The 22,436-nt window shown below is 48.6% G+C and overlaps 1 protein-coding gene across 5 annotated transcripts; it reads left to right on the top strand.

Moving 5' to 3' along the window:
• Positions 1-2,888: 2,888 nt before the first annotated feature.
• Positions 2,889-21,801, top strand: dipk1c (divergent protein kinase domain 1C). 5 transcript variants are annotated; one of them, XM_035619212.2, is made up of 9 exons: positions 2,889-3,551; positions 4,537-5,572; positions 15,163-15,366; positions 15,456-15,509; positions 15,592-15,767; positions 17,021-17,330; positions 19,208-19,372; positions 20,292-20,366; positions 20,460-21,801. In XM_035619212.2, exons 2-9 carry the CDS (start codon positions 5,336-5,338, stop codon positions 20,667-20,669), a joined length of 1,431 nt encoding a protein of 476 aa, XP_035475105.1. In that variant the 5' UTR covers positions 2,889-3,551; positions 4,537-5,335; the 3' UTR covers positions 20,670-21,801. The 5 variants fall into 5 exon arrangements, with proteins under 5 accessions (XP_035475105.1, XP_035475104.1, XP_035475103.1 ...); XM_035619211.2 differs by having other exon boundaries at positions 2,889-3,827; XM_035619210.2 differs by having other exon boundaries at positions 2,889-4,212.
• The last annotated feature ends 635 nt before the right edge of the window (positions 21,802-22,436 follow it).

Raw genomic sequence — 22,436 nt, 5'->3', positions numbered from 1 at the left:
GTGAGGTGACGTGAGGTGACGTGACGTGAGGTGACGTGACGTGACGTGAGGTGACGTGACGTGACTGACGTGACGTGACGTGACGTGACGTGACGTGACGTGACGTGACGTGACGTGACGTGACGTGACGTGAGGTGAGGGGAGGTGACGTGACGTGACGTGACGTGACGTGACGTGACGTGACGTGAGGGGAGGTGACGTGAGGTGAGGTGAGGGGAGGTGACGTGACGTGACGTGACGTGACGTGACGTGAGGTGACGTGACGTGACGTGACGTGACGTGACGTGACGTGAGGGGAGGTGACGTGACGTGACGTGACGTGACGTGACGTGACGTGAGGGGAGGGGAGGTGACGTGACGTGACGTGACGTGACGTGAGGGGAGGGGAGGTGACGTGACGTGAGGTGACGTGAGGTGACGTGAGGGGAGGGGAGGTGACGTGACGTGAGGTGAGGTGAGGTGACGTGAGGTGAGGTGAGGTGACGTGACGTGACGTGACGTGACGTGACCTGACGTGACGTGACGTGACGTGACGTGACGTGACCTGACGTGACGTGAGGTGACGTGAGGTGACGTGAGGGGAGGGGAGGTGACGTGACGTGAGGTGACGTGAGGTGACGTGAGGTGACGTGAGGTGAGGTGACGTGACGTGACGTGACCTGACGTGACGTGAGGGGAGGGGAGGTGACGTGACGTGAGGTGACGTGAGGTGACGTGAGGTGACGTGAGGTGAGGTGACGTGACGTGAGGTGACGTGACGTGACGTGAGGGGAGGGGAGGTGACGTGACCTGACGTGACGTGACGTGACGTGACGTGACGTGACGTGACGTGACGTGACGTGACGTGAGGTGACGTGACGTGACGTGACGTGACGTGACGTGAGGTGACGTGAGGTGACGTGAGGTGAGGTGACGTGAGGTGACGTGAGGTGACGTGAGGGGAGGGGAGGTGACGTGACCTGACGTGACGTGACGTGACGTGACGTGACGTGACGTGACGTGACGTGACGTGACGTGACGTGACGTGACGTGACGTGACGTGACGTGACGTGACGTGACGTGACGTGACGTGACGTGACGTGACGTGACGTGACGTGAGGTGACGTGAGGTGACGTGAGGTGAGGTGACGTGAGGTGACGTGAGGTGAGGTGACGTGACGTGAGGGGAGGTGAGGTGACGTGACGTGAGGTGACGTGACGTGAGGGGAGGGGAGGTGACGTGACGTGAGGTGACGTGACGTGAGGGGAGGGGAGGTGACGTGACGTGAGGTGACGTGACGTGAGGGGAGGGGAGGTGACGTGACGTGAGGGGAGGTGAGGTGACGTGACGTGAGGTGACGTGACGTGAGGGGAGGGGAGGTGACGTGACGTGAGGTGACGTGAGGTGAGGTGACGTGACGTGAGGTGACGTGACGTGAGGGGAGGTGAGGTGACGTGACGTGAGGTGACGTGACGTGAGGGGAGGGGAGGTGACGTGACGTGAGGGGAGGTGAGGTGACGTGACGTGAGGTGACGTGACGTGAGGGGAGGGGAGGTGACGTGACGTGAGGTGACGTGACGTGAGGGGAGGTGACGTGACGTGAGGTGACGTGACGTGAGGGGAGGGGAGGTGACGTGACGTGATGTGATGTGACGTGACATTCATGTAGCAGACACTTTTGTCCAAAGCGATTTACAGTAAGTACATTCAACCATGAATTTATTACCAAAAGTGCAAGAATCGATGGTCATAAACATTTAACAAATTTAACAAATCATTTAGATTTTCTTTTTAATTTACATTTTAAAAATGAATTCAGGGGGTAAGGTTCAGTCTGAACAGGTGAGTTTTCCCCTTCTGCTGCTTTGAGTTTCACACTCAAACACAACAACACATGAACTCATTTCCTTCCTGAATCCACCCGTTTCCTCTCCTGACGTCATCGTGTCCTGTGGTGGTCACGAGCGACCACAAGGTGGTGCTGCTACACAGCTCTGTGTCTGCAAACATTTTCTATCACCAATCATAATAATAATAAGTCTGCATACAACCACTCTGTGTGTGTGTGTGTGTGTGTGTGAGATGAATAATTCCATGAGAACTGGTTTCTTCTCTCACACATTCACCTCAGATTAAACTTCATCAAACCTCCGGAGACGTGAAAGTAAAAAAATAATAATCTCACAGAAATTTGCGAGGCCAGCAACTTTTCACGAATCTGCTTCAGTCAATTAACATGCCAGAGAGGGGCGTGGCTACCCCTAACGAGCGGCCCGGGATGATTGGCTGCGGCTAACAAGAGGCTCAAGACGAGAGACGATGTAGACGAGGACTCCGCTCTGTGGTTGACCGACAGCGCTGCGGACAAGAGCTCACGGGGACGATCTGTGGGTCGTTTGCAGGCTGGAAGACTGAAGACGTTTCACCTCGGGAGGCGGAGGAGACCAAACGCAGAGACACGAGAGGGAACACTGACTGACGGGAAGGAAGTGAAGACACCGACGTCCACGCCGAGCAGCCGCCCTCTCTTTGTGTCTGCAGGACTTTATTAGCATTTGCAGAAATTCTGCAATTACCAACATGTCATGGACCAACGAGCTGCTTTCATTGGTTGGTTTGCACAGGAGTGTGTGTGTCTGTTTGTTTGTGTGTGTGTGTCTGTTGTGTGTATGTGTGTGTGTGTGTGTGTGTGTGTGGGGGGGGGGGGGGGGGGGGGGGGGAGGCTTTTAATTTGGCGAAGCTCAGTGAAGCTGCATGTGCGACTGAACCTTAGCAGAGACTTGCTGCCGTGGTAACGGGGTGGTGGTGGGGGGTCTCCAGTTTGAGAGGGGGGGGGGGCTGGAGGAGCCGCCTCCCTTCTTCCCTGAGGACACACACACACACACACACACACACAAACACAGTTGGTAGGAAAGAGTAAGGAAAACGCTGGGAGTGCAGCAGACTGAAGGAAGGAAGAGGAATGAGGCTGGAAAAAACAAGCCTGCGCGCCACATACACACACACACACACACACACACACTCACACAGAGCGTCAGGCGGAGGGAGCGTGAGCAGAAACCAGAGCTGCTGAAACAGCAGGCGTCTACTGGAGCTGCCTGACAGTCCAGAACCAGGGTTTACTGACGCTTTGTCTCGGCTCCGATCCTTCGCCTGCTGAGAAGATCACGGTTCGTCTTCAGGAGAGCATCTTCCACAGAACTGAGACCTGCTGCTGCTGCCAGCAGCGACACACTGGACCTGGAGACGACCGCATCTGTCACAGTCGGAGGATGTTTATCTCCCTGGACGTCAGAGCTTCAGCGTCCGCTCACAGAAAGGTTCATGATTTCTATCTTCATCAGCTGATGAAAGCTGATTACCATTTTTAAATCTAAACTCCTGGAGGTTTTCATCATCAAGAGACGTTGAGTGATCTGGACGACCCCGGTGACCCGGGGACCTGCTGACAGGCCCTCGGTATATTCCAGGAACTGCCCGGGGTCAAATCCTGCTTTGGGACTCAATCATCACCTCGAGGAGGAGGAGGCGGTTTCACCACATTCAAGTTGAATTATCTTAGTTGCTTCAGGTGAGTTGAGAAGCATCATCTTTTAAACACCCTCCGTGGGACTGCGAGGAGCTCAGAGTCGGATTAATCCTGGTTTTGGAGTTTTTCATTGTCATTTCAAAGGAAAAGCAGAAAAGGGAGGATCAGAGGAAGAAGTTTGGATTTCAGGATCCGAGCGACTCGTGAGGCGAGAGGTGGTTACTCTGCAGGACAGTGGATCGATGTTTCTTCTCTCTTCACACCTGAAGTCAGACTGTTGGAGCCTCTGCGGCGTCTTTCTGCTCCATAACGGAGCCGGTGAGTGAAACCAACCAGCCGCTGCTTCGCTCCTGGAGGGTCGTGGTCAGAGGCGCTGACGTGACGTCACAGTCCTGGTCAACAACCTGCTGGAGCTTGGAATTGTTGAAGCCTGATTTGACTTTTGCTCATTCTCGTTTTAAAAAATGAAAATGGGTTTTCTACTCAGGAACCAGAGAAACAGTCTGAGCCACACGACCACAACCGGCGTCTGTGTGTCCCAGAGCGTAGTTCTTTCTTTTCCCCTCAGTTCGTGGTTTCACCACAGCCGCATCAGGAAGTGGTAATAATGGCTAAATAATGAGGTCGGCAGAGTTTTTAAATGCCTCAGTGAAAGTTTCTGACAGAAACCAGACACCCGACGATCTGAGGCCTGAGGACCAAGGTGCTTTCCCTTCACATTAATAAAACCAGACGAGTCGTTTCTTTTTAAAGTCTACAGGCTTAAACCCTGGACTGAGCCCGCGGGAGGAAGATAATGATCTTTCTCCACAGGAACGCGAGGACGAGGCGACAGCGGCGTCTCCTGCTCCTCTCACGAGCTGATGGTTTCATTCCTTTGGTAACAGACAGTTTCCCTCTAAGACAGGAAAATGAAATGCTCGTCTTGATGCTGTTTCTTCTTCTTTGGGGTAAAATCATTGATTATTGATGAAGTTATTTTTAAGAGTAAAGATCTAAAGCATCGACTCTTTTCCTCTCGTCACAGATCTTCGTCGCTCGCCAGGGACGTCTTCTTCCTCGGCTTCCTTCCAGATCGGAGCAGTAAAAAAAGTATTTTTCTATTTCTTGACATCAAGGAAACTTTTATGCCTCCATTTTTCCTCTGAGGTGATCGTTAGGAAACTGCAGCTCCGTTCCTGGAGGACGTCTCAGTCTTTGGGATTTTTCCAGCGGGAAGTCGTTTCTTTCGAAGGTTCTCTCGGGAACTTCCCTTGGAGCTTGACAGTGAAGCCACGAGGTCGATCTGCAGGGACAAACATCCTCACAGGAAATACGTGTGTGTGAAGTCTGGGCGGTTGCTCCTCCGTTATTTCCTGTTGCTCGACACTCGTTGACTCGATGTGAGGAAGTTGCACCAACCGGTCGATGAGCGAGGACACGTCAGGTCGGAGCAGGCGACTGTCAGGGTCTGGAACGTGTTGCAGTCGGCCCTCTTCTCCTTCTTCTTCTTCCTCTTCTTCTGTCTTAGAGGACAGATCACCCGGTCTTACGGATGTTCCTCGTGACTCAAGACACATTTTTGATCTTGGGTTTCCACCTTCACTTGCTGCAGAGGATCATGGGAGATACGCGGCTGATGGAGTTAATTATCTTTTAAAAACAAATTCACTCAAACACAGAGGACGATGAGATGAACAGTTTCCATGTAATATGAGCTCAGGAACATTCATTCTCCTTCCAATGTCTCTTACATTATCAAACTGAAACTTGTTGCTCAACTGGGAGTTTCAGATTCTGCAGCTGCTTCTGTCTCTAGTCGGATCACTTGTTGTTGGAGGAGGGTTATGACCGCAGCCGCCATGCTCCCTGGAGGGCTGGTCTCCGGCGGAGGGGGTCGCGGCGGCCGGCTGTGCCTGCTCAGGTGGCTGGGCCTCCGGCTGTGGTCCCGTCGAGGGACCCTGGTGTTCGCTCTGCTCTGGTTCGGCTCCTGGTTGTTCCTGAACGGCCTGGTTCTGGTCCACAGGAGCATCATGTCCGACTACTGCACCGACGACAAGAGCAAGAGGATCCTGCAGCGACTGGTGAGTCGGTTACCACACACCTGAGTGAAGTGATGATTCAGGCTATAGACTGTATATAAAGACGATCAGACGATCAGTGACTGTATATAAATATGATCACTGACTGTATATAAAGACGATCACTGACTGAATATAAAGACGATCAGTGACTGTATATAAAGACGATCAGTGACTGTATATAAAGACCTTCACTGACTGTATATGAAGACGATCACTGACTGTATATAAAGACGATCAGAGACTGTATATAAAGACGATCACTGACTGAATATAAAGACAATCAGAGACTGTATATAAAGACGATCACTGACTGAATATAAAGACCTTCACTGACTGTATATAAAGACGATCACTGACTATATATAAAGACGATCAGAGACTGTATATAAAGACGATCACTGACTGTATATAAAGACGATCACTGACTGTATATAAAGACCTTCACTGATTGAATATAAAGACGATCACTGACTGAATATAAAGACCATCACTGACTGTATATAAAGACACTGACTGTATATGAAGACGATCGAAGATCTTTCTGCCACAGAAATGAACTGAAGCCAGTTGCTGACTGGAAGGAAAGAAACGAGCCAAATAATTGATGCATGATTTGGAAAGTTGTCCTGAGGAATGTGAAGTATTTGCAGATAATGGGACAGAAACATGCAGAAGCCTCTCGCTCCTGTTTACAGCGCAAACACTCTGAAGATTCCAGCTTTCAATTCATCCTTCACACTATTTGAGGACAAACTGCAGATCAAGTTTCTGTGAATCTCTGTCACCGTCCGACTGAGTGACGGTGATTCACAGAAACTTGATCCGCAGTTAAACAGCCAGAGGTCACTGGCTCTTAATGGTCGTATCCAGCGCAGCATCTACTGATGCACTGTGGGTAAACCAAACGCTCTCTGCTCCTAACCCTTCATTTCCAAAGAGGTTCACCCCTTCACATCACACATATATGCTGGCGGCCGCTTAAAGTAGCTAACGATGCAACGGTAAGAGCGAGACAAGCTGGTGGTGGGAATAGGGAAACCTCCGAAGACCAGACCGGCTGATCCCAGTTCAACCTTTGTAGAGCTGGATTGTGACACAGCTATCGCGTTTTCTTGCTTTTCGATTGGTCAAACAATCCATCAATCCATCCTCGGTGCGTCTGAGCTCTCATGTGGTGTATTAGTTCCAGAGTTACATCAAGTTCACGTGATAATGTTTCACTGTGTCCCGTTGCTGAAATCAGAGTCACATGGTTGGTTCCTTCATTCATGAGGAGCTGCGACTGAACGAGTCTTTCTTCAGCGTCTGGCGTCAGGAACATGTCGGAGGAGACACAAACTTTACGTCCGTCACCAACGTGTTGATGAAGACGAGTAAATCTTAAAAACTCTTTAGGATTCTCGCTTAAAACTCCTGACATCTCCATCACATTTCCTCCGCCTCCTTGAACGAACAACGTCGTGGCCACATGTTGTGATGAAATGTGGAAACATACAAACACGTTTCCATCACTCAGGCTGTGATGTCTCCCTCTCTCCCTCCCTGCGATATTTAACCTCTTAGAGATCCAAAGTGGTGAAATGCCACATAAACACAGAGTCCAAAGTCAACAAACAGTGGATGTTTGCTGAATCAACTTCTCACCGCTCAGAGAGCAACTGCAGCCACATGTTGACGGAGGTTTGGAGTTTCCAGAAGCTCTCTTGGCTCCTCAGGCGGCGGTAATGAGGCGCAGATGCAGCTGCTGCGTGAAGGACTCGCTGCACAACTTCATCTTTTTCCAGAAATATGTTTAAAATGTGGGGATTTAACAGGAAACCCTTTGTGTTGTGTTCGCTGACTGACGGGATCACCGCTCAGAGCCGTGGTTCAGGCTCGTCTCCACTGGTCTTTTCATCCTCTGCTTCCTGTGTGAACACCTGTCCTTCCTCAAAACCTTGAACCTGCCTTTGAAATAGCGGATTAAACTACTTCAGGTGCTCGACGCTCTGCGGTACATAAACACAGAGGGGGGGAGGTTCCCTCAGTTGGGATTCACATACAAATAAAGACATAATGATGTGCAGAGAAAACACTCCCCGAGGCTTTTTAAAAGACAAGAAACAGAAACAACAGGTTGAACCGTGGAGTGAAGTCGAGAGAAGGTTTGAGGTCATGACCTTGAACTGACTGAGCAGGTAAACGCTCCAGTAGCGAGCCAAGTACGCCTCCAACTTTATGAGGATAATTTGTCTCATCTGGACGCAGATCTGCCGGCAAACAGTCGACCAGCATCTGTAATGGGAACAACATGTTGAGAGTGATGAGATAACAGCGACTGGATCTCTCCCTGGCTGTTTCTGATCACGGCAGCGGCTGGAAGAAGTTACAGCAGAGAAATGTCTTGACAGCAAACAGCAGTTCTTCAGGACGCAGGAGGTCGTAAGCCAGCGATTCACTGTCAGAGCTCTTGACCAGTCCAGAGCCGGAGCCAGGACGTGACTTTGACGACCGCACCACCAGACCGCTAACACCGTGAGCTAACTCCGTGAGCTAGCACCGTGAGCTAGCACCGTGAGCTAACTCCGTGAGCACCGTGAGTCTGAACGACGTCTGGACCATCCTGGTTCACCTGCCACCGCGACCCGACCTCGTGTAAGTGGAAGATGGATGTTTCTCAGAAAGATGCGGTGATTGTGACGACGGATCTGAACGTTCTGCTGGGATGAGCTGTACATAAATGATGATGTAATTTTGGTTTATTTAACCTTCTGTCAGTCAGGTCACTGTAGAACACGGTTAAACACCAGAAATACTCTGAGAGCCAACGATCCCGTGGGACAAAGATAAAAATACACTGTTGGGAAACTGCATCATTCCTCTGGTGGATCTGAGAGGAAACTGCTCCAGTGAGAAAACAACCGTCCAGCTTTGGGCTAAAGCAGCAAAAAATTAAAAGACATATTTGTCTTATTGCTGAGATCCAACTCCCGTCACCTCGTCGTTTCTGTCCATGTTCTGAAAACGAACAACTTTCTGCTGCTGGATCAGAAAAGTTGTCATTAGATCAAATGAGGCGATTATCAGATTCGTCCTGCTGAAGAATAATCCACTGAGAGGTTTTTCTTCATGAGGAAACATCAAACAGGACCCCCCCCCCCCCCGCCTGATGTCAATATTACAACATCCAGCACAGTTATGATGTAAAATTCCCTGTCAGGGAAGCTCTAAAATGCCACAGTCAGACTATTTACGGTCTAATCGCTGATCCTGTCCCTGCACGTCTCTGGCATTCCTCTGCCTATATATGGCCTCACGCTGCTTTCTTTTATGGCCCACATCAGTCTTTTTAATACTGCCTGGTTTGTTCCTTAACAGGGGACTGGGTTTATCTAAAGTCAAACTGTGTTTATATAGAGACGACCACTGACTGTATATAAAGACGACCACTGACTGTATATAAAGACGACCACTGACTGTATATAAAGACGATCACTGACTGTATATAAAGACGACCACTGACTGTATATAAAGACGACCACTGACTGTATATAAAGACGATCACTGACTGTATATAAAGACGATCAGTGACTGTATATAAAGACGATCAGTGACTGTATATAAAGACGACCACTGACTGTATATAAAGACGATCACTGACTGTATATAAAGACGACCACTGACTGTATATAAAGACGACCACTGACTGTATATAAAGACGATCACTGACTGTATATTAAGACGACCACTGACTGTATATAAAGAAGATCAGTGACTGTATATAAAGACGACCACTGACTGTATATAAAGACGACCACTGACTGTATATAAAGAAGATCAGAGACTGTATATAAAGATGATCACTGACTGTATATAAAGACGATCACTGACTGTATATAGAGACGATCACTGACTGTATATAAAGACGATCACTGACTGTATATAAAGACGATCACTGACTGTATATAAAGACGATCACTGACTGTATATAGAGACGATCACTGACTGTATATAAAGACGATCACTGACTGTATATAAAGACGATCACTGACTGTATATAAAGACGATCACTGACTGTATATAGAGACGATCACTGACTGTATATAAAGACGATCACTGACTGTATATAAAGACGATCACTGACTGTATATAGAGACGATCACTGACTGTATATAAAGACGATCACTGACTGTATATAAAGACGATCACTGACTGTATATAGAGACGATCACTGACTGTATATAAAGACGATCACTGACTGTATATAAAGACGATCACTGACTGTATATAGAGACGATCACTGACTGTATATAAAGACGATCACTGACTGTATATAGAGACGATCACTGACTGCATATAAAGACGATCACTGACTGTATATAAAGACGATCACTGACTGTATATAGAGACGATCACTGACTGTATATAAAGACGATCACTGACTGTATATAAAGACGATCACTGACTGTATATAGAGACGATCACTGACTGTATATAGAGACGATCAGTGTGAATTTGCAGGACTCGTCCGACGACAGTGAACAGCTGCAGGTTCAGAAACAGATGTGAGGTCGTTCTGACTTCACGCTCGTTTGCCTCCTGTCATGTTGGATTTCACTCACATCTGGAAGAACCAACCACACGTGTTAACAATGAACCGGACTTGGGTTCAGATCGTCATGTGAACCGCTGACTCGCGTCTGGACTCGTGAGGCTCCAGGTGTTTCACCTCTGCAGGTCGTCACATTATCTTCAGAGCGGTTATGTTAAACACGCAGGTCGTCGACCTCAGGGCCTGCTCGTGGGTCGCAGGGGTCACATGTACGTCGTGGAGTTGAGTTGGTTTGTTCACATGGCTGATGATGATGATGATGATGATGATGATGATGATGATGATGATGATGATGCAGGCAGAAAACTGTCCAATCAACTTGTTGGTCTGGAAAACAACGGTTTTCTTTTTCTTCTGCAAAAAAGCTTGTGTCTGCAGAGAGTGGACAGTAACTGGATCTGAGATAAATGTAGAGGAGTGAAACATGATGTGGTAACAACAACTGACCACATGTTCTGTCGGGTTCCACCGCTGCTCCGTTCGTCCACCGTGGTCCGTCGAAGGGAGAAGAGAAGATCAGAGAGCGAGGAGATTGCGGCCGTGTTTCATACGAGCGACGAGGCGTCAACAAGCCTTCGCTTTTCTCTCTGAAGCTCCACTGACCCCAAACCAGTCGCCGCCGCCGCCTCTGACAATACACAGTTTTGAATCTGCACTGCCGAGTACAGACGCCCCGAAGAGAGAGTGAGATCTTTGTCTTTTCCACAATCTCTTTATTCTTGAACAAATTTAAAACTTTCTGGACAAGGAAAGTTCTGAGCACGTTTGATCAGCCGTGCGTCAGAACACGTCTGTCTGCAGAACAAAGCCACAGGACTGAGAGTCTGATGTCTGTTGGCGACTTTCTGCACTCGACTAGTTTTTGACGCTCAAACAAAAAGAGTTCTGAGGTTTGTGTTGGAGTGTTTGACTGCAGGTGTACGAGTGTTTGCATGAGCCTCGTAGATCAACATCAGCTGAGGCCAGTGACCGTGGTACCTGTTGAATGTGTGTGTGTGTGTGTGTGTGCGACCTCTGTCAGTGTGTGCACATTTGCATGCCTCCAGCCTCTTCGTCACGCTCTCTTTAAGAGCGTCTCTGTGAGTTTTGACAGGTTTAAAAGCCTGAGGCCAAAAACACGCCCTAACACAAGAAACCCACAAATCAACATTTCGAAAACCAAAGTTTGTGGACTAAACTAAATGTTGTCACCGCCTGCACACAGCGCCTGCACTCGTCTGTCGGACCTTCTTGTTGGCTCATTACGGAAACAAACCGCTGGCGAGAGGCTCGGAGCAAAATGTATGTGTGTGTTTAAAGGGAAATGTGTGTGTGTGTGTGTGTGTGTGTGGTCATTAGCAGAGGAACAGTGGTGCACACTGTGTTGTGGCCTGCGGCTGTGGACTCACCAGCTGTGAGATCAGCCTACACTTGCACTGAACTGAGCCTGAGTTCAACTGCTCCACCCACGCTGTGTGTGTGTGTGTGTGTGTGTGTGTGTGAATACGAGCCCTTCAGCCCTCGTACATTTCACAGTGTGTAAAATAAGTCACACCATTGTTCTCGGCGCTCTCGTCCTGCTCAGCACAACAAGCGGGTTTATGAGGTGTTGATTTACACCGCGGCCTTGTGGGGACACATTACTGTACATTACTGTACATCACTGACCTCTGACCTCCTGTCACCGGTGATTAATCACTGGCTGTCGTGCTGTTGAAGAACTGGGCGGCGGCAGGGATGAAGAGACGCTTCCGTTCCAGCAACTTTCTCTTAGACTCTTCAGACTTATTCAAGACGCAGGTACAGGAGGTTCCTCCATGTTCCTCCATGTTCCTCCGTGTTCCTCCATGTTCCTCCACGTTCCCCCATGTTCCTCCATGTTCCCCCAGGTTCCTCCATGTTCCTCCATGTTCCTCCAGGTTCCTCCATGTTCCTCCATGTTCCTCCGTGTTCCTCCACGTTCCCCCATGTTCCTCCATGTTCCCCCAGGTTCCTCCATGTTCCTCCAGGTTCCCCCATGTTCCTCCATGTTCCTCCATGTTCCCCCAGGTTCTTCCATGTTCCTCCATGTTCCCCCATGTTCCTCCAGGTTCCTCCATGTTCCTCCAGGTTCCCCCATGTTCCCCCATGTTCCTCCAGGTTCCTCCATGTTCCTCCATGTTCCCCCAGGTTCTTCCATGTTCCTCCATGTTCCCCCATGTTCCTCCAGGTTCCTCCATGTTCCTCCATGTTCCCCCAGGTTCTTCCATGTTCCTCCATGTTCCCCCATGTTCCTCCAGGTTCCTCCATGTTCCTCCATGTTCCCCCAGGTTCTTCCATGTTCCTCCATGTTCCCCCATGTTCCTCCAGGTTCCTCCATGTTCCTCCATGTTCCCCCATGTTCCCCCAGGTTCCTCCATGTTCCTCCAGGTTCCTCCATGTTTCTCCAGGTTCCCCCAGGTTCCTCCATGTTCCTCCATGTTCCTCCAGGTTCCTCCTTGTTCCTCCATGTTCCCCCATGTTCCTCCAGGTTCCTCCATGTTCCTCCATGTTCCTCCAGGTTCCTCCTTGTTCCTCCAGGTTCCTCCATGTTCCTCCAGGTTTCAGGGCAAGAACATGTGAAATCAATCCGACAGCGAGCAGAAGATCGTTTCCTCTGAGCCTGTGACCAACGTAACGGCGTCATGAAATCAGTGAACGTGTTCAAAAAACGTCTTTCTCACGAAGTTAAAGAAAGAGATCAAACATTCCTGGCTCCGCCCCCTTTGATCTGATCCATGTTCCACCCGACAGACAGACATTACACAGACAACAGACAGACTCTCGCTCGCTCACTCGGCCTTCAGGGTTAACACACACATAGGAATGTGATGAAGGCCTTTTCATGTTCCTCGTGTGTTCGGCTCGTACCGTTATGGAATGTCAGGCTGAGCGGGACAACAAAGAGCCTTTCACTGCGAACCGGTCCGTTCGGAACGTCTCGGCTTTCTCTGAGCGTTCACACGGAAAAACTCTGAGGGTAGGAAACAAGGAAGAAAGGAAAGGGGATGAAGGTGGTGTTGAGCCTGGGAGGGCAGATTTAAAGTTGGAAGAAGAAGGAAAGAAGAAGAAGAAGAGAGGGAGGACGAGGAAGAAGAAGAAGAAGAGAGGGATGAGATTGAACAGACAAACATATAGAGTCTACTCGTGTGAATTAACCAACTCCAGCTGCAGCGGATCAACAAGCTGAGTCTGACATATGAGCCTGTACTGGTTCCCTCTGCGGTCGCGTTGGCGTTCGATTCCCGTCTGGAGCTCATTTGCTTCCTGTGCCCGTTTGTCTCAGTCGTCCGCTCGAGGGGAGTCGCCCACATCACCATCATCGCTCCGGATCGTTCCGCTGTTTGCTGGCGAGAACCGGACCGAGATTCAGTCAGAGTCTTCATCGAGTCCATGTTGTCAGACAGACAGACAGACAGACAGACAGGCAGACAGGCAGACAGACAGACAGTCAGACAGGCAGACAGACAGACAGACAGTCAGACAGACAGGCAGACAGTCAGACAGACAGGCAGACAGACAGACAGACAGTCAGACAGACAGACAGACAGACAGTCAGACAGTCAGACAGACAGACAGACAGACAGGCAGACAGAGAGACAGACAGGCAGACAGAGAGACAGACAGAGAGACAGACAGACATACAGACAGTCAGACAGACAGAGAGACAGACATACAGACAGTCAGACAGACAGACAGACAGACAGACAGACAGAGAGAGAGACAGACAGACAGACAGACAGACAGTCAGACAGACAGACAGTCAGACAGACAGGCAGGCAGGCAGACAGACAGATAGACAGTCAGACAGTCAGACAGAGAGACAGACAGACAGTCAGACAGACAGGCAGTCAGACAGGCAGACAGACAGACAGACAGACAGACAGTCAGTCAGACAGTCAGACAGTCAGTCAGTCAGACAGACAGACAGACAGACAGACAGAAAGACAGACATCCACGAGGAAGGGACGTGTAAAACCATTTGGTACCAAAAGAACCAAACCAATCTATTTTAATACTACTGTGTTTAGTTTGTCGACACAATCGCCCAGCGGGAAATCTCCCGATGACCAGTCGGGCCTTGTGGTCCCGGGTCAAAGTGCGTCGGTCTGAACCCTGAAACGATTCTGTTTGGAGCCGAGATCTTAAATTCAGAGGGAGAACGTTGCACCACAAATCATAAGTTGTCGGTAAACATGGGAGCGTTTGAGTTTAGAGAGCTATGGACATGTAGTTTATGTTACACTGTAAAACTGCGAACATGCAACTGCTCTGATCTTCACACAGTAGTGAAGTCGACTAACTGGTGTTAAACTCAGTTTTCAGGCAGGTGTCAGAAGCAGGATGTCGGGGTTTAGTCTCTGAGCTGCTCACTGATGTTTGTGTTGGAATGTGGGCCGAGCCGGAGGATTAGCCAGGTAATCCTCCGACCCGAGAGGAGCTCATCCTCAGCCTCGCCCCTAACACCCGCTGGACGTTCCTCGTGACTGCGCTCGCTCGGACGTCCAATCGCCTCCTGGAGCGGACGCACCGAGCTGGTGAAAGAAATGAAGAGAAAACTCACGACGATGTCGAGATGAAACCTCGAAACCTGCAACGAAAACGTCTTCAGCTCAGAGGAACTCGCTCTTCACGAACATGAAGTTATATATCCACGGACCCTCGAACACATCCATGTCTGATCGCTCACCAGGTGAAGACCTTCTCTTGACGCCATCATCAGGTCAACATTGCCCAGCTAACGATAATGACGCGATGCCGTTTGCCTCAGTTCGTATCATCTCTGTGTCCGTGTCCGGACGGCGGCGTCTTTCAGGTTGAAATGCTCGGAACGTCCTGAAGGAGAACGATGATGTTGCAGCAGAGAAATCGTATTTTGACTTTAATGTCATGGTTAATATCAAGTGGAAGGAAAAAGGCCGATATCTTGGTTTAACCAGAACTAACGGCCGTGACGTTGTAGTGGATCCAGTGACTCACGCCTCTGCTCCGTCTGTCACAGTGTCTGGAGTTCGGCGAGGGCTCGGTGACGGGCGACATGTGCGAGGATCTGTGCGTGCTCGGCCTGGTCGAGTACAAGCGCTGCCTCTACTACGAGAACGGGAAGAAGGTGATCGAGGCGCGCTGGAGGGGAAACCCCATCATCCTCAAGTCCAAGCTGGAGAACTTCTCCTCCTACGAGCCGCTGGGGATCCTGGACTACCAGGTGACGCCGAGCTCACCTGTCAGGATTAATCAGAGGAAGCTGAACTCAGTAAAAACTGATTCACAACAATCTGTTGTTCTGCTCGACAGGACACGGCCGAGGAGCTCTCCCCACTCGATGTGGTTTTCTACGCCACTCTGGAAGTAAGTCGTATCACATCATAGGCATGTTGCTCTTACAGATGCTAATCAGACAAATATCAAAGTGTATTTCCTCTGATCTCAGGTCAGAAACTCCCTGGGGCTGGCTGACGAGGACGAGGATGAAGACGGAGGAGGAGGAAACAGCTCCCTGGCCAGACTTTGGGGGAAGAAGCTGAAAAACCAAGAGAAGAGTTACTCCAGAGCCGAGCTGGCCTCGCTCTGGGCCCTGCTGCAGCAGGAGGAGTACACCTTCCTCAGGTAACACGACCGCAGCCCGACCGGCACAGATCCTGGGAACAGAAGCCTCATTTCAGATTCTGTTAGATGATCCATGGGAAAGTTTGTTCACGGTGAACTGACGCCAGGAATCAAAGGCTGCGTTCGCATCAGTAAGTTTGAGTTTTGAAACGCATCACTGTTGCTACGCTTGAGAACAAAAAGACGGCGGTTGGTTTCCAGTTGGAGAGAACAGACGCTCAGTCATTGATCGTCTTTATATACAGTCAGTGATCGTCTTTATATACAGTCAGTGATCGTCTTTATATACAGTCATTGATCGTCTTTATATACAGTCACTGATCGTCTTTATATACAGTCGGTGATCGTCTTTATATACAGTCATTGATCGTCTTTATATACAGTCAGTGATCGTCTTTATATACAGTCGGTGATCGTCTTTATATACAGTCATTGATCGTCTTTATATACAGTCACTGATCGTCTTTATATACAATCAGTGATCGTCTTTATATACAGTCATTGATCGTCTTTATATACAGTCACTGATCGTCTTTATATACAGTCAGTGATCGTCTTTATACACAGTCAGTGATCGTCTTTATATACAGTCGGTGATCGTCTTTATATACAGTCAGTGATCGTCTTTATATACAGTCATTGATCGTCTTTATATACAGTCAGTGATCGTCTTTATATACAGTCAGTGATTGTCTTTATATACAGTGATTGTCTTTATATAGTCAGTGATCGTCTTTATATACAGTCAGTGATCGTCTTTATATACAGTCAGTGATTGTCTTTATATACAGTGATTGTCTTTATACAGTCAGTGATCGTCTTTATATACAGTCAGTGATCGTCTTTATATACAGTCAGTGATTGTCTTTATATACAGTAAGTGATTGTCTTTATATACAGTGATTGTCTTTATATAGTCAGTGATCGTCTTTATATACAGTCAGTGATCGTCTTTATATACAGTCAGTGATTGTCTTTATATACAGTGATTGTCTTTATATAGTCAGTGATCGTCTTTATATACAGTCAGTGATCGTCTTTATATACAGTCAGTGATTGTCTTTATATACAGTGATTGTCTTTATACAGTCAGTGATCGTCTTCATATACAGTCAGTGATCGTCTTTATATACAGTCAGTGATCATCTTTATACACAGTCAGTGATCATCTTTATACACAGTCAGTGATCATCTTTATATACAGTCACTGATCGTCTTCATATACAGTCAATACTCTCGCCTCTGCTCTCCAGAGTCCTGCAGGACCTCAGCACCCACGTGGCCAAGGTGTCGGGCTCCTGCGGTCACTTCTACGCTGTGGAGTACCTGTCGGCGGGACACGCCTGGGACCAGAACATCTTTTCCCTGGAGGACGCGGTCGTCTCTGGGCTGCAGGGCCGGGACCGAGCCGGGGCCCGGGGGCGCTGGACCGCCAGGGAGATGGTGCACCGCATCGCGCTGAGCTTCCTGGACATGGTTCTGCACTTTGACAACGACTTCACCCACAAGCTGCACCTGTGCGACATCAAGCCGGAGAACTTTGCGATCAGGAAGGACCTGACGGTGAGTCTCCGTCGAGTGGCCTTCGTCACTTCTGAGAATATAACGAACATGGACAGGATGAACACGAAGCAGGAAGCTGTGAAGACAGAGACAAAGGCATTTTAAAAGCTATTGAGGCAGAACTCTTTATCTTAAAGTCCTTTGTTTAGTTGGAAAAGGTCTAAGTACTAAAGCACTTTTAGTTTCTTAGGGACCTGATGGTTTATGATTCTTCTGGTTCGAGGGGGTGACGTGATGATGGTGGCGGAGTAGAGCTCTTGTTCCTTTGTTCCCTTTCAAACGGGAGAACACAACACATTCCTAAAGCTGGACAGACAATGGACCATTTCAGAAATGCTGTTGTTGAATTCTAACTCGTCCTGTCCGAGTAAATCGTCTGCGGTGTGAAGCCAAAACTCACGATTCATGAGCTCACACAGTGAAATCCCCGTCGCCGCGGTTTGTTTACCACAGAAGAAGAACGCCGACGAGACAGAAAGTGTTTGTTGCTTCGCACAGTCAGGAAAGGAATCGACTCGTGGTTCTGCTTCAACTGTGCGAGAGGCGCAAGTCGGCTGATGAAAGCTGCTATCTGAAACATACGATCGAGACCGACGAGTGCTCGAGCCGCTCAGTCGAGCAAGAGGAACCGAACAGATTGAATTAACAAACCCCCAAACACCCTGCACGAGACGACAGGGCCTGAGAGGCGAAACCCAGGGCCCAAGAAAAGCCCTGAACTTTCCACATGTTTGTAGTTCTTCAGTCCAGCAGCTTCCTGGTAGATTATGAAAATGAATGTGGTCGAACGTGCGTCGTCAATCCTCTGAAACAGACACGTCGTCCTACTATTCTTATCATCCTTCACTAAATCATCCATTAAAATAAAAGATTAAATAGTTGACGTTTGCTTATTTTAGCTCCATGAATGAATCAGCAGAGTCTGACGGATCCTCCTGGTGTTTGGTCTGCGGTTGTTATCAGACGATAATTCATCACTGAGCTGCAGCTGAAACTACAGTACTGAACGTTTCCCCCTTAAAAACAACAGATGGGTTTTGTTCTCATGGTATCAGAGGGATTCATGTGCTGACACAGGAGATTTAACAACTGGCTGTTTCTGATGCCAACACTGTAAAAGTCTGCGTATTTAAAACAAGAGATCAGAGACGTTTGTCTGCAGCAGCTGGAGGCAACACGGAGGTGGATCAGACCTTCAGTTTTCTCTAAAAGATGTTTCATTTTCTTTGTATCTGGGATAAATTGGGATTCAGATTAAAAACTATTAAAGGACCCATGAGATGATAAATGATCCCAGGTTGAATCGATCATTTATCTCTTGTGATCATAGACTGTATATTAAAATGGACGTTGACTCCGGGTCCAGAAAGTGTGTGAAGCCTGTATTCTGTGAACTGACCAGCAGAGGGCGACTCTATAAGAAAGTTACTCGACTTCTCACTTGATTAATAACGTCAGTAAAACATTTTCCTGAGGAGTTTATGATTCAATCTCTAGTTTCAAGTCTTCTTCAATACATGATCTTAATTTTGCACATTATGATTGACAGCTGGTACCGTCCAATCAATGCAGGTCGCAGGTGGCTGACCTCTAAGTCAGGCCACAACCCCCTGCTCCTCCAAATATGGTCACTTCTTGTTCCAAATAAAACAACATGTCGCTGAACAAAGATACTAAACTCGAGGCCTCAAACCGTCGGTTGACGTCACGGTGGTTGATACCTGAACATCCTGGTACTTTTACTTCTGAATCTCTTTCCACTTCCTGCACGACACTTTGTGCCGCCATGACCACCACCGTTCAGCCGATAGCTACTGTCCGCTCCGCTGCTATTGGCCCGCCGCAAACGCCCATCAATACTCTCTCTCGTCTCGCAGGTGGTGGCGATCGACGTGGACATGGCGTTCTTCGAGCCCAAGATGAGGGACATCCTGGACCAGAACTGCAGCAGCGACGACGACTGCAACTTCTTCGACTGCTCGTCCAGGTGCGACCTGAGCAGACGCAGGTGCATCCCCCGCCGCCGCAACAGCAACCTGCAGGTGAGACGAGGACGAGCACTTTGTTGGTTTCACCACACGACATCTCTGATGAGTCGAACGATGCTGATGATGACGACCATCTCAGACCCTCACCTGGTCTCTCTGAGACGGTGGGTGAAGAAGGGACGACAGCGTTTTGATGTAGAGAGAAACGGACGAGTCCTTCATCCCATCTGAACGTCACGGACAAAGTCTGATGGTGAAGTCGCCCTCATCCAGCACGACATCTAAAACTCCATTTATCCAGATTCAGATTAAATCTAGACACGATTTTCAACTGCAACTTTGTAAAACAGTAAAAGAAAAATATAATTAAATTCACTCGACTTCCATGAGAATTGGATGAGTGTAGTTCAGTTTGGTTAAATTAGAAGGTGACGATCTGTGAAAGAAGAAACTCTTCTTCACAGTATGAGTCACGTTCAATGTGTCAGTGACCTTTCACCTTTCCCGTCTCCGCCTGTCTTCTTCCTGCTCCGCCTCCTCAGCTGGACGATGTGACGCGAGGCCCGACGTGTCCACCTCGTCTTTCACAAGGTGTAGTTACAGGAATGTGGAATGATAATGACTGATCGGAGGACACGAGGGTCGGAGCTGCAGACGTGTTGTGTTTATGAATTTGTTTAAAAAAGAATGTTTATCTATCTTATGTCGTATCATATAATAGTTTCATCTGTAGTTTTAATTCATCATTAACTGACCAATAAAAACTCTTCTCTCCTGCCTTCCTGTCGTCTCCTGTCCGCTTACTTCCTCACCTCTCATTTCATTTCCTCTCTCCTCTTCCTCATCCTGTCTTCTCACCTTCCCTCGTTTCCTCTCTTCTGTGTGATTGTTTCCCTTCCTATGTCTTCTTCACGTCCTCCTCCTCTCCACTTCCTGTGACGGTTCTTTGTCTTCTCTTCTTCTTCTTCTTCAGGTGATTTGTGAGAAGATTTTCCGGCCGTGGTTTTCTCCGACTCTGCTCGGGGCCAAGGCAGGACTCCCTCTGCAGGTGAGGAGCTTTCGGAAAATAGAAAATGTTTTTTAATCACGTGGTGTTTTCTGTCTCTTCACGATCAGCGAGTGACAGTGTTTTTCCGAGCAGGTGGAGCTGCAGCGAGCGGTGCAGGAGTGTTCGGAAACAGTGGTGGGGGAGAAAGAAGAGGACGCAGCAGGAAGAGGAGGCGGTGGCAGAGACGTCCATCAGCGTCTTCTCAACATCCTGACCCGCCTCGTCCATGAGGGAGGGGCTTCGGTTGAAGGGGGCGGGGCGTGGGAGGAGAACGTCCACGTCCACACTGCGTTAAACTTCTGACTGAGGAGGTGAAAGGACGAAGGAACCCGCAGAGGGAGAAACCTGCTGGGATCAGTTCTCCACAGGAGCAGCACTGAGTCCTGGAATCCATAGAAGCTTCCAGAGAAAAGAAACGAGACGTAATCATCCGGTTCTGGATCGGTCCAGGTCCAGAGTCGTCGTCTGAGCCGCCAGGAGAGAGCGTGATAGAGGCTCCTGACAAATAGGGACCTTTCCTGAAAGACACTCAGGATCATTTCCATATGCAGATATAAACTAGAAATCGATAAACCATATGGCCAAAAGTATGTGGACAGGCCGGTCCTCGTGTGATATTGTGTTTTCACTCCTGATTTTGGCGCCTTGGGCCGGTGATATTGTCGCTTGCATCGCGCCCGCTTCGCAGATCCTGCGTCTTTTTCGTGCGTCGTTGTTTCACGTCCTCAGAAACTAAAGCTACACATCTGCATGATGTGATACCAACATGAAGAGTAGGGGGCAGCGTAGGGACCGAACCGCAACATTGTCATGCCGTCGTTGATTTAAGCAGTAACCACAGACTAACCTCCGACAGGAGCTGCGTCGTGAGGCCACAAGAGATCTCAACGTGATTGGTTGAATTAGTTTAATAGGAGCATTATCGGCACCTTTTTCCGTTTTCCTCCGACAGAGCCAGAGATTAACAATGACACTCACGACGCATCTCGTCGTGAGCGTGAACACGTGGTCGAAAAGCGAGTTCATCTCTGGCCTTAGGTCCAATGAGAAGGAACAACCAGTGTAGTGCGGAGGAACTGTGATCAGATCCAATCAACCTTCAGACCATCGGAGGTCCGGACCCGATCCACTGGCAGATTGGAGGAACTAGGTGTCCACATACTTTTGGACATATGCAAGGGTATATATATTAAAAAAAGACTTAGAATTCCAGAATCCAGGAGGGAAACACAAGGAGCCCGTCAGGACTGGATGACTGGACCAGATGAGACACTTCTCATCAGAGGATAATTTCTGTATGGATCCAGTGAACATGGATCCATCCTACACTAAAGTCTCAATGAGATTCATAAAAACCTTCTCTGGTTTGAAGAGAGATTGAACGTTTAAACGCTGTAAAATAAAAATGTGTTAAAAGTAAAAACGTATTCATGTGGTCAACATCTTCTCTCTGGTTATTTGTTAGACTCTTCGTTTGACGGTTCACTGATGGTCCGAGTCCCGGCCTGAAGAACCTTGAGTATTCAGTCATCGCGCAACCGACTGGAAATAACTCCTCACGCTTCACGACTCAATGACGTAAACGTCACCAAGGTTTGTTTCCTGAGAAAAGATGTCCGACAGATCAGACGACCAGACAACCTGCAGGTCAGACAAACTTTTACAAAAGATAAAAATGAATGTCAGCTATTACACTTGTAACCACGTTATGACTCCAGCTGCGTCTCTGTCACATCACACCTTTAACCCAAAGAGAGAATTTACTGCTGAACTCTCACACGACCCCCGATTTGCATTAATTCCATGCGGAACAACAGATGGACCGGTGTCACCACATTTATGGAAATCTGCCTGGCGCTCCGCACAGTTCCACTGTTGTCATCTCCGTGACGACATCACAGAGGGCAGAGAGAAAAAGAAACACTCTCAAAATCAGATAGAAAATGTAACAGCCGTGAGATTTGACTGGAAAAGCAGAAGCGGCAGAAGAACTCGGCCGACGCTCCAGGAAGGGAAACGTCTTCACGGTGCTTTCTGAATGAAACAGCCTCAGAGTGAATTTCTCACCTC

The sequence above is a fragment of the Scophthalmus maximus genome, chromosome 21, assembly GCF_022379125.1.
Source record: "Scophthalmus maximus strain ysfricsl-2021 chromosome 21, ASM2237912v1, whole genome shotgun sequence".
In the NCBI taxonomy this organism is placed as follows: Eukaryota; Metazoa; Chordata; class Actinopteri; order Pleuronectiformes; family Scophthalmidae; genus Scophthalmus; species Scophthalmus maximus.
The sequence above is the reverse complement of the archived record's forward strand: the minus strand, read 5'-3'. Positions and strand labels throughout refer to the sequence as shown.